The sequence below is a fragment of the Amborella trichopoda genome, chromosome 2 (genome assembly GCF_054954075.1).
Source record: "Amborella trichopoda isolate Santa Cruz 75 chromosome 2, AtrichopodaSantaCruz75HAP2 v2.0, whole genome shotgun sequence".
Taxonomy (NCBI): domain Eukaryota; kingdom Viridiplantae; phylum Streptophyta; class Magnoliopsida; order Amborellales; family Amborellaceae; genus Amborella; species Amborella trichopoda.
The window spans coordinates 33,038,361-33,051,706 of NC_142337.1; the positions used below are offsets into that span (position 1 = coordinate 33,038,361).

At 36.6% G+C, this 13,346-nt stretch overlaps 1 protein-coding gene and 1 long non-coding RNA gene across 2 annotated transcripts; one reads left to right on the forward strand and one right to left on the reverse strand.

Moving 5' to 3' along the window:
• The first annotated feature begins 4,057 nt into the window (after positions 1-4,057).
• LOC148783195 (uncharacterized) lies at positions 4,058-6,734 on the forward strand. Its single transcript, XR_016050543.1, has 2 exons — positions 4,058-4,707; positions 6,507-6,734. It is a non-coding gene; the product is annotated as an uncharacterized LOC148783195 (long non-coding RNA).
• Positions 6,735-11,892: 5,158 nt separating this feature from the next.
• LOC18421665 (dirigent protein) lies at positions 11,893-12,748 on the reverse strand. The gene has a single exon (XM_006826404.3). It carries the CDS (start codon positions 12,708-12,710, stop codon positions 12,150-12,152), a length of 561 nt encoding a protein of 186 aa, XP_006826467.1. The 5' UTR covers positions 12,711-12,748; the 3' UTR covers positions 11,893-12,149.
• Positions 12,749-13,346: the final 598 nt, after the last annotated feature.

Below are 13,346 nucleotides of genomic sequence, written 5' to 3' on the forward strand. Positions count from 1 at the left end.
CGCATCATAGTGATCAGATAGATCAACTTTCGATTCTTTCTTTACCTAAAAAGGGGGTGATGATATGGTAGATTTTTAGGGCTTCAATACTATGGTAAGTTTGGTTGCAGAGAAATTAACGAATTTTTGAAGGTGCTAATTGGGAGATGGATCATGTGAAAGATAAGATTATTCAAAATGTATGGTTGTGGTTTTCCTATACGAAAGAAGGTTTCGGGGTTTCAAATATTGATGTTCGGTTGAACGTGAGGTGTTTGTTACTCCAACGGATTTCTAGACCCATAAATCGTTGTCAATGGACCCCACCCAATCCTGGAAGTTTTAAGTTGAATTTTGGTGGTAGTTCTTTGGGAAATCCAGGACATGCTGGTATTGGCGGTGTGGTTAGATATTTTCAGGGTGTAGAGATAATCACTTTTTGCGGCCCGTGTGGGATAACTACAGCGAACTAAGTAGAAATGTTAGCTATGCTTCAAGGATCAAAACTGTTGAAGGATCGTTGTGATCAATTCACATGGTAGGTGGAAAGGGATTCTCTTAATGTTATCAATTGGATATCTGGATCTAGTAAGCCACCTTGGAGCTTGAGAAGGTTTTGGTTGGAAGCTGTAGATATTTATTGTGATAAAGTTGTAGCTTTCATTCATGTTTTTAGGGAAGCGAATGAGAGGGCTGACTCGCTTGCTAGGATTGGAGTGTTGGCTCCGACTTTGGTGCTCAATTCCTTATCTGAATGGCTGTGTCTATCTTATTTTCATTGTAATCTTCTGGTTGATTGAGTAATAAAGTTATGGTGATCTTGTCAACGAAAAAAAAGATGGTGCTGGATTTCTCTTCGACATCATTAACTTTGGGGAACCTAGGGATCCGGATCCAGATCTAGGTTTTGTTGCTGTCACTAGATGGCCTTCTAATGCCATCTCTAGGCCTTCTCCAAGTGCCTCTCTTTTTCTCTCTCTCTCTCTTCTAGTTCCATTAAACCAAATTTCACAACTTAGAGTTTCTTATTTCATTTTTTTTTCTTTTTGTTTTTTTTTTTGACATTGTCATCATCATTTGTGCCTATGAAATATCTATGATTTAACACAGGTTTAACAGAGTTTCAAAAGTTTTGTCGGTGTAATTATCTAGTAGTTTTTATATTCAAGACTAAGGAGTCAAAAATTGGTGATCCGGATCGGAACCCTCCAATCTGGACTAAATCCGGCTAAATATTGGGAACCTATCCCAATACCTATCCCACTTTATTTTTTAAATATTTTTTCAAAATTTTAAATCCTGAATTTTTTTATATTTTTTCATTCACCTGTTTACTTGGCCGAATGGCCAATCTCAAACCGATCTAGATCGGGTTCTTGGAGGGGTGATCCAGATCAGCTAACTGTGTTTTTTAACCTTCTCATCTTATTACAAGCAATCATTATATTATAAAAATATTTTAGGCTTAATCATTGACCTAAATTTTTCGTAAATTTTCAACAAACTCCCATGATTCAACAGCCTTCTGAGCTTTTCTCAAACTTGCAAGCTTCGACATTGCCGAAAATTCCGAAGCAACTGAAGCGCAAGAAGCCAAAGGACTCATTATCTTCCTCGAGATCTTCCTCATCCAATAAATCTTCAAAGCCCAAAGTCTCTTTGGGGGACAAGGACTTGAGGGTTGATGAACTAGGGCCATCATGAAGCTTTGATAGACAAACCACTATGGATTGAAGAGCATTCTTCTTACACAGGCTTTCTATGTTCAGTCTAAGGCGCTAGCCATTACAAATGCAAACCTTTTGAATTGGACCATACCACCGTTGGCTGGGCATATCATCTTTGATTTGGATTCAAGAACCCTAAAAACAAAGGGACAGATGGTTCAATGGGTGCCAATGCAGCTGCATATACACATTGGGAGATTATCATTTTGCTGGTTTAGAGGAACTTCTCTTGACCTTTGAGTACATTGTTTTGGTTTTCCCACCTTTTCTTCTTGGTTATATGATAGTGAAAAAAAATTATTTTTGAAATTTTTCTGAATCACTCTTCCCTCTTTCTCAAGATTTTGAGACCAAAGTGATTTCACAAGTTTCTTTTTGTAGCAATACTAAAAAGCTCGATTTATCTCGTATGATGTTTGATTGGGCTTTGAAGGCTCAGGGTTCAACGATGGACCGGTGGAGTACATAAGCACATTAACATCGTGACCATTTGGGTGTCGAAGGATGGAAATCATCTTCATTGATGGAAATTAGGGGTGGCAACGGGTTGGCTCGGGTCCAGTCCATTGCCACCCCTAGATGGGATTTGGATGGTGGGTGAATCAGAGACATATTGATCAGTCAGTCATGACAACAAGTTGATTTGAAAATTGTAAATAACAAAAAGAATGATTTCCCTATTTCGAGTCTTGACTATGTGATAGCAGCGAAAATCACCAAAAGAGAAAATCAAGATAAAACACGCACGTTCTCTCTATACGTGAAACTTTTCATGTCAAACAATTTTTTTCATTCATCAAACAAGATCCATCCATTACAATAAACGTCCCTACTCTTTAAAGGATTTCCTTCTAAAGATAAATAACAACCTACCTTTACCTCAGTGGTTGTGGAGGATGGTTACTGCTAGGTGAAAAGACAACTACAGGATATGCATGTAAATAATTAATCTCAAGATGATATTTGCGATAAAATGCAATATGCATGAATGGTCATAAAAAAATTTATCCTTGAAAAACATCACACATGAAGATCAAAAGCCATCTTGCTTGTTCAAATGGACAATGGCAAAAAAACCTGCGGAGCACTTGCGATCTGCCTTTCTCTGGACAGAATATCGAGGAAGAAAAGAAAGAGAGAATCTATCACGAATGTAGTACATACGAATTAAAGTTCCAATTCATGTATATAAAATCTTCGAAAGGAATTGTATACTATGTGACCATTAATCTTTATTATAAGGTCACTTTTATTTATAGCGATTAAATGTCAAAATAGATGGCTTCGGATGTGTTAGGAATTTTGAGATTTTTTTTTTTTTTTTTTTGAATTTGGCTTTAGTCAATGACATTCTTACAACCACCTAATAAAAAATTTGACTTGACAAGAGTGATGGTGACCTCCCTGTAACATAAGTAAAAGGTTTTATTCAAAATGTCCTTTTAGTAGTTGGAACATGGTTGTTTAATGTTATTATTCATAGGAGAAATGTGTGTTAAAAGTCATATTTAGTTAAATTCATGAATTTGGGTTGTCAATAGTTACATTGATTCATTTCTGAACTGCTACATCCATAGCTGCAGCCAACTAAAGAATTTTAGGGAGAGGAAGACGCGATGGTTTTTGTTCTTTCACTTCTATATATAGCGGTAATGCAATGGTAAATGAGAACAACTACTATATATAGCGGTAATACAATCGTAAATGCGAACAACTGATGTGCAATTTATATTGAAAGCACTTTCATATGTATATATACTTCCTTATTTTGTCTGCACTTTCCTCTATATGACAAGTATTTAATATTCACGTTCCTATCTTTCTACATTATCTCGGAGTTTCTTTGCATGTATTGCGCATGATTGCCTAAGAAAGGAAATACCAAAAAAAAAAACCTTTATAATGCTCAAAGTCTTACCTAAATGGGATCTAACTTCATAAAGTTATGACCAATATAGTGCTGCATGCTAGTACTTGAAATTGGTAGGGTGCATGAGGATTATAGTGGACTGCATGCGGCTTATTGTAGGCCACATGCAGACTAATGGATACTAATCTTATCCTCTTGCGGATTCCATACATTGTCGTACCACTTTGAAGCTTCTAGAACTTTGGTGAGTTGTCTAGAGGATTCCATAAAAAATGACAAAAATGCCCTCCATGCCAATTGAACAGTGGGCCCATGAGACATGGGAGAACATGCCAGGCAAGTGTTGATTGCATGCAACCAATTGTTAGCTGCATGCGACCTCACTGTGGCTGTATGTGGTCTCAATATGAGAGTGCCTCGTGGTGTGATCTCAAGTTCCTCAAACTTAGATCTTTCGATCTAAGTTGTCCATTCCCAATTTGGGGTCCTAGGCATTGGCCTATAAAATAGCCCCTCAACATCCCCCCGCCCCACCAGAATACCATAAAACAGAACACAGCCACTAACGCATAGACGAGATCCCATAGCCCATGTCAACAATTTTTTTAAGCATTTTTTTCACTGATTTTCAAAAAACTCGAACCCTAGAATTAGACCCCTGGATCAACCATAGATTGTCCTCACTCAGATGAACCCACCATTAGACCTAATTGTAGGATTCCATAGTATGCAACGCAAAGAGAGAGGAGAAAAGAAGCGCCACGGTGCGCGGCAGTAAGAGATTGAAGAAGAGAACGCACACGGCAGTAAGAAGAGAAGCCTCCATGTGCGACAAGGAAAGAGAGTGCCGCCATGCGTGACACTACCAAGCCCATGCATGCCCCTAGGTGCCACTTGTTTGTCTTGCATGCCACTTGTTCAATTGCATGACATTGTGAGCGCCACTTGGCAAATTCGAGCTGCCACCTTCCCCTCTTGGTCTACTTGAACCCCTTCGCTCCTTTGCCAAGCCTTCATTTTTCCTCTCACTCTTGAGGTTTCTCAACACTGAGAGTTGCCACCCCTTGGATCCATTGTTGAAGAGCTTGGGACTTGACTGTGTGGGGGATTTTGGGACACATTGGAGCACATGTAAGTAGATCTAATACTTATGTTTCCATAATTTTGATTAAAGCACGAAAATTAAGAAAATTATAAGTGTGATTTTGATAAGAATATGGCTGCATTCTAGTGAAATTGTGTTGTTTGTGTACTGTTATTACAAAATTGTGGTCCTCCTTGGCATGATGAATTTAGTAGTGAAAATAACAATGTTGGTCTTGAAAATTTGTGGACGAGTACCCCTATATGGCTAAATTAAGATGAAAAAGGTTTTGTGTTAATATCCGTTCTAGTTTGGAAGTTATTGATTATTCTATAAGGTGAGGCAAAACTTTACTGTGAATTCCCAGTGACCATATATGCTTTGGTAGTGAACTTTTAACTGACCAAATGGTGTCCAAATGACTTCAAACTACTTTTAAATGAAATATGGATGTGTCTACTTCAAATTTGGTTTTGAAACTATATCGAAATTCCTCATAATTTGGAAGTTATGCATTTGTTTGTATAAATATATCATTCTTATCAGTTGCAACAATTGTCAAGAATGTTGCTCATTTTGTACTGAACTTTTGACTAATCAAATGATGTCCAAGTGACTTCAAATCACTTATAAATAGATGTGTCTAATTAATAGTTGGTGTTGGAATCATGTTGAAATTCCATATGGATTGAGAATGATGCCTCTGTTTGTATATATATGTCACTGATGTGAGTGGCAGTAAATTCTAAAACTGTTATATGTTTTATGAAAGATTGTGTACTGACCTATATGTTTTTGAATAAGGCTAAACCACTTCTAAAAGAAAGGTGGATGAGTTTATTTTCAAGCTGGTTTTTGGAACCATGACTAAAATCCCCAATGGAATGGAAATTAAGCTAAATTATCTAAGAGGCCTTCATACTAAAAATCATGTTATGTTATGAAGTATTGAATATGCATGCTTATGATATTGTGAATACTCATGAACTCTTGAATAATTGTAATAAGATGTGCTTGGGCCTGAGTGAATGCGTATGAGTTATGCATACGATATGATAAGACTGTAATATGAACCACTATGTAATAGGACACCCATTGGTAGTAGGGATCTGATATAATAAGACTTTAATTTGAAGCACTACTCAATGAGACATCCATTGGTAGTGTGATATGAGACTATGATTTTGTATAAGGCACTATGCAACGGGTAATCCGTTGGTAGTACAATATGTTCTGATATAATAAGAAAGTTATGCCAATAGTTAAGATCTTCCCTAACTCCCCATGATAGGACAGCAGATAGGATGTGAATGTGAATATCTGGGAGGGTCGCGGTAGGTCACCCATTGGTAGTGTAACATCCTCTCGCTTGAAAGGCATAATGAGAGGGTCATGTCTTGCATGGCCACAGCTTATCAAAAGCCCCAAAGCGCGCAAGGGATTGTGTGTGTATATGTGTGTGTGTGTGAAGACATTACGAAATGGGTCATCCATTTGTCATTGTCTTCTCTCTTGAGTCCGGATATAAGTCCCAAGTAACAGGATTGACTTCACTTCTACTTCGGGCTAGGATTGCTTGTAAGCACTATGTGTTTTGCTTACATTACTGATCTATTATTTAGATGAAAAGATGTGGCAGATGGTTAGCTCATACGATGTGTGACATTCTGACATCTAATCTATACTTCTTCCACCACTGCTAAAGAACTTTGATACATGGCTCCATGTTGCAACACCTACATGAATTTTGGGCAATGTTTATGAATATCATTGTATAGGCCAAAACACATGGTGTTGATCTGCTTACTGTGCTTTATAGCTCATCCCTTTGACTTTCTCTATGTAGCATAATAACCTACGGTTTTTTAGAGCGGGGGTCTGAGCACTCGTGGCTGGAGGTTGAAGATTCAAGCTTGGCAAGAAAGGACTTATCTTTATAGTAGGTGTCTTTTGACGGTGGCTACTTTGTTGTTTTGTTTAAAGTATTGTATTTTGTGGTCGGGCCTGTAGAGCCTTGGACATGATTGTAAATATAAATTTTGGAACCTGTATATAGATAAGTTGGTTTTACTTTTGTCTAGTTCTTATACCTTTGTGTATGGTTTTTTCTTTCTTTCGTGGTTTGCTTTGATTCCGCCTTCTAAAGAGCATTGAGCGCACTCCCACCTGAGTGGCATTCGCTATCTGTAGTCGTGGTCCCACATTATGTTGCCTTCCGGCATGTATAGTAGGGGTCAGGGGACGGGGTCGTGACACCATAGAACCTAGATCTTACGCTAGATAGGATTCAGAATGAGTCGGATCGCATCCAAATCCACCAAGATCCAGATTTGGATCCAAAAAGTTACATGGGATTTGGATCTGAATCTCTTCGGATCTAGAACATTCAAAACCAGCCCCATTCAGATCCAAAAAAATTATTTTATATAATATTGTCTATAAAATAACATATAACAAAAAATACTATATAACATATATGTATATATGTAAAGGGATTGTATACAATAAAACTATTTATCTTTGCAACAGGGAGGTAATCGTTATTTATAATCATCCGATGTGAATTCTGATAGCTTGAATATGTCACCAAGTTCGAGAAAATTTATTTTGAACTTTGAGCTTGGTCAATGAAATAAATGCAGCGGCCTACATATAATGGTCAAGATTAATTGTGACCATTTTGTACCAAAGGCAAATGGTCTCATTATATAATTTCTCATATGACGGTTTCTATGCGGTCTTCCTGCATATTGTTGAAATGCAGGCTTCGTAATAAATAGTAATTTTTAAATATCATTTGATCCTAATTTTTAGAGAATATATTTTAACATAGAGATCATGGACATGAAAAATATAAAAAAATTGGAAACTAGAAATAATAATTATATTAAGAATATATTTGGACTGTTAGTTGCATTTGTTTTTAGATGCACCACCTATTTACATTCATCTCTATGATGGATCTGGACTGCATACTGTAGAAATACGGTCCAACCCGCATGAAATTTTTTTCCAAAATAATATATATTATACTAAAAACTGGGTCGGATCCCGATTGGATCCAACTGTGCCTTGATCCAATCCGATCCGAAATACCATTCGGATCCAAAATTTTCATCTAGATCAAATCCATACCCAGATCAAGAGCGGATCCAAAATCGGGTTTCGGATCCAAACGGGGTATATTCTCAACCATAATGCCAGGAACCCTAAATCTCATATCAAAAAAACCATAGATCTAGTTCCCCATTGCAAATCTAACTCTAGGAACCTTAGATCTAAACCCAGTACTACCCTATGAAATTAGAGCATACAACTAGAATCTCAAGAACCCAAGATCTAGGTCCCGTACCAAATCCAGCCATTGGAACCTCAAATCTAACTCTAGGAACCTCATATCTGGAAATTAGATATAAGCCTACGATCTCTTGATCTTACCCTAAAACTCCCAAATTTTCCTATAGAAATGTTAAATCTACGACGTTTAGTCCACAAAACCAACAATCTAAGTCAAATCTAGTCGTTTTGCTTCATTTTATCTCATATATCAAACTAAGTCCACTCTCGTAGTTTTGACACCCATCCAAATTTCTTTCATCGGTTATTATACTATTCATTTTCTTCCTTTTTATCATGAATCTATGAGTGGACATGGGTCGGGTCGGGTCGGGTTGGGTTGGGTCAGGTTTGGCCGGATCTGGAACCGGAGCTGACAGGCTCGACCAAAAACTAAAAGAAATATATATTTAAATGTTATGTTAAATATATACATATATTATTTAAATATTATAATTGAAAATATATAGTTATATTTCTTAAAATATTAATTAAATACTATTAAAAATATTATAAATTAAATATTATTTGTATAATAATACTCTTCGAGTCGGGATCAACATGGACCCGGACCCCAATAGTGCTCGGTTCCAATATTTGGACCTAGACCCAGTCCCCCGGGTCCAATTCTTGGACCCATACCCAGACCCGATACTTCAGGTCCTAGATCCATTGCCTGCCCAACTTGAGTCCCCTTTAATTTCTTAAGGTTTTTAGTATAGTTTATGGCCACCTCCTTGGGGCAATACATCAACATATTTTTGGTGAGACAGTTTTTGTAGGTCCTCTTACCCAGTGTTATCAATTTCGCTTCACTTTGGCCAAAGAGGCGAAAGCCTTCGGTTTTTAAACATAAACCAAAGCAAAGAGAAGTGTGGTATTGTTGCTTTGGTCAAATTCGGGCCGCTTCAAGCTGGTTCGGTCAGATTCGGGTTTGCTTCGGCCGAAGCTTCGGGCCGCTTTAGTCAGAAAATAAATACCTATATAAAAGTAATTTTTAAATATTTTTAAATTTTTTAAAAAATTTATTTTTAATTTTTTCATTAATTTTTATATATTTTATATATAAATATCTAATTTATTTACATTAAAAAGAAAAAAAAATTCTATGAAGTCTTCCCCTAAATTGGATGAAACACCGAATTGCTTCATTTTTCTCACCAAACCGAAAAAGATCCAAAGCGAATCTGACAACTACCCGAAAAAAATAGTTTGCAAAATAATTGACCAAATAACCCTGTATGTTTTAAGGTTTATTTGGTAAATTTTATTTTTAGAGTATATATATATATATATATATTTAGGGGCACCTATGTGCGGCATAAAACAATTAAAGAAAAATTCATTATCCATCCAATTGGTATAGAAATGAAATTGAATTTCTATGTTAAACCCTGGCCTAGCATATTTTTTCTGTCAGATTTGAATCATTGAATGAAACTTTCGCACGCTTCCATTATCTACCTACTTAATGGGGACGCTATATTGTTTGTGTATCAGATTTTTGTGATTTAGATGTTAATATAATATGATTTTGCACTTTTTAATCACCCAGTTTTCCATAAAAAGGAAAAGGTACGGTTTTGTATAGAGCCGGGGCTCTAAACAATCAAAGTAAAGCCCACCTTCAAATAGTATCGAGAAATATGGTTTCAATATTGAAAATCTTTCTGATAGCCTTCAAATATTTTTTCACTTTTAATTATAAAATTTAAAGTGTTAAAAATAGTGTAGATCGAGCATATCTATGAAAACGTGAATTTTTTTTAAAATTGACGGTCTGAAATGCATTACAAGATACACTATTGCCATCACTTGAAATCTATTTTTTTCTCATGTCTATGCATCTTGATGTCGAGATGATCAATTTGAGGATATTTGGGCATCAAAACAACCTTTTCTAATATGGACCACTACTCTTTTTTAAAAATAATTTGGGAATGGGGTTGAGGTCATGGTGGTAGTACCACTAAAGCCTCAGCTAAGCCTCAGCTAGTGGTCTAAGTTTCCAACCCACTTACACATTTGAAAAGTACAATCTATTTCTAAAAACAGGTAGGGGCGTGTACCCCCCAATGATCTACCCAAAAAAATTAAAAATGACCCCCATTGTTCATTGAAGAAATACACACTTAATACTTCGGGCATGTTTGATGTATGGAGGATGCAGTTTTGGAAATCCGGTCTTTTAGTATTGTAGCTCTTTTTTTTTTTTGGGTAATTTGCATCTCACAACAACAATGAGAACCGCATGGGACTCAAAGTCGGGCCCAAATGGAACCTAGCATTAAAGGGGTAAGCCATCGGGGATTTGGGCCCCTATCGTTTAGTGATAATGGAATCCAAGATTTTGTCCATGAGGGACGATGGAACTACCACCAAGGCTCCAATCCATTCTTGTATTGTAGGACTTCTCTATTTGATAATGGGATGTTTTACAGTAAAATGGATACCGCAGTATTTACTTGCCTTACATTTAAGACTAAAATGTGGATACTGCTAGTTCTACAGGAGACCAACGAACTTGGGGTCTGCCCTTCCCTGGATGACATGGTTTCCAAAGCCACATGTTCCACAAATCAAGCATGCCTTTAGACACATGGTAGCCTCAACCCCTAGGACCGGATGGAAGGGTGCCATACCATGAAGTTTGTAGTTTCATTCCTACCGAAGCCTCAAGTTGAGATTAGATAAAGCTTAAACACACGTAATTATGAGAAAACAAACGAATCATTTGGAAAGGATGGTAAATTATGTATACTGAAGTACAAACATGTGTCCTTAGAATTTAGATATTGAGTTCTTGCCTTTATTATAATGTTCTTTACCTTTTATTTTCGGCATGTTGTTGGTTAGAAATGGGAAACATGGTTGTTGTGCTGCCTAAACATCTTAGGGATTGTACGTTGTATACTTGTTTTTTTGGGATTGTATATTATAAGATAATTCACTTTTGATAGAAGGAAATCTCATGATTCTTAGCGATTGGATATGAATCTGACAAATTGATGTCAAACTATTCAATAAATTTTATTTTGGAATCTGTGCACAATGAATGACACACTTCCAACCACCGGATTTCACATCTAATTGTCAATAATGATTGTGATTTCTTTATAGCAAAATAAATGATCTCATTCTATGTATTTCCAATTTATTATTTAATATATACAAAGGTTATCAAGGAACTTAATCATTACATATTAAATCAGGTCGCTAGGGGTTTGTGACAAAATTTGAGAATTTATTTTTATGAATTTGAGCACAATTGGAGACGCAACTCCGACGACCGATTTTCACATCTAATGATTGTGAACTTCTTGTATGGATAGCATATGGTTCTATTTTATACTTTTCATCATCTTAAGTGGCTCAAAATTCCCATTTCCATATCTATTTACTATTTCGTTTTAGATTGCAGAAGGAAATTATGAATTTTTATTAACTTTGAAACTTAATTTTTATGAAAATATGTACAATGAGACTATTTATTTTTGTATAAGGAGATCACAACCATTGCTAATAGTTAAATATAAAATAGGGTTGTTGGGATATGCCATTAACTGGGCTCAAAGTAAAAAACAAAAACGTCTCGAATGTAAGAACACACTCATTTTGTTTGATTTCACATTAAATTGCAAAAAATAATTTGTCACCTTTATGTAGTAAAAGTAAATAATCTTAGAGTGTAGCATCCCAATTTATATTTGTTAGGCTTGGCCGTAGTTATCAATGACGTTAATAGTAGTCGTAGGCACAATGACAAATATTGAAGTCAGAATGTATGAGAGTTTGAGGGGTTAATAATACTCCTTTCTTGTGAAAATCATGGAAAAAACAAAATTTGAACAAGGAAAACTAGCAAAATAATAGGAAACTTCAAATCACACCACAGGTCTCACAATTCCATGATATTTCAAAGACAATAGACATAATACACTTCCACATTACAAAAATTTCAAAGCACATCCACAAGACTCAACTCTGTGAGCTTTCAATGATGGTAGACATAAGACACTTCCACATTACATAGGCTGACGTTTCAAAGCAACTTCACAGGGGAAGAAGCGCAAACCTTATTTTGAGTTTTATGAGAAAAAAAGCACTCCTTAGATCATATGTATATAGAAAAGAAGTATAAAAGCCTTAGAGACTAGTAACATTCGTATAATTTTATGTTCACTTTGAGTCGAAAGTAAACCTCTCCCTCGTATGCATCTGTACTTATAGTTGCCACCCCTCTAGCCATGAAGAAGTCACCGGTGCCACCCACCACTGATATGTCACGGGTCGTTTGCAGTAAGGGATCGGCACCGATGAAGTTAAGTGTCCCCAAGTAGTTTGTTGAATTGAGGACAAAGCTGAACCCTAGCCACGCTGTGTAAAATTCTTTCTTGTCATAAAAGTACATGCCTTGTGCTCGACCCACTGGAGGTGAGTGAAGGTTGTTGTCTAGAGTTATTGGGTCATCAAAGACTGCCAAGTCTCCGAAGTGGTTGTTTCCTGTGAGCTTAGTAAGGTTAGCACCCTGTGGTGCCCCAACTAGTGTAGCAGTCGCATTTTGCGCATTCGTTCCGTCGTAGATGATGTCGTGGAAGTAGAATATCAATCTCTTACAAGGTTTGTGCACACTATGTCGCTGGTGGGAAGCAGCACAATGCAAAATAAAGAAGAAAAAGACAATGGAACACACATCTACATCACTCCTAGCCATTGTTTTCACAATTGAAGAATGGAACTAGAGCACTGCGCTTGAAGTTGGACAGTGGAGTACTTTCTTTGTTATGCTTTTCTCTTTATATAGTTCTTTCTTCAAAATTTACAGTCTCATTTCCATCCACAATTGAGAGTTCACCAGTGTTAGTGGATCCAATGAATTGGCTTGGGGTTGATTAGCTGGTAATTTCGCTATTGTAACACTAGGTCCCCATTTCCATTTCCACCGAGAAATTTCAAAAAGTCTTTGCCTTGCTCATCTATTTCTATTTTGATCTGTCCCTCTTGATCATTTTAAATAAAAAAAAAAAAAAATGGGGGTTTTGGGGGAAGAGAGAGGGGTGAGATGCAATTGACTTGACTTGTTACCTGCCCCACCACCCCTTTAATCCTTTTGAAGGAAGACAAGGGCATGACACCTAACTACCCCCTGATTTTGTAGAACAGAAATTTCCACAATAGATGGGGATGAGCTAAAACTCTACTCCATGTACTCTTTCTTATTTTCCACTTCTGCTGGTTAAGGCTCTCTACTTTTAGGTTAAAACTTCAAAGTAGAGGAATAATGCACATAATAGGTGAAGAAGCTTGCACTCTTGAATGTGAAAAGTGACCTTTCTCCTTTTCTTCTCTT

Bases quoted from the DNA above. Each gene is read 5' to 3' on its own strand.
- LOC18421665 (XM_006826404.3), bottom strand. From the start codon at position 12,710: ATGGCTAGGAGTGATGTAGATGTGTGTTCCATTGTCTTTTTCTTCTTT.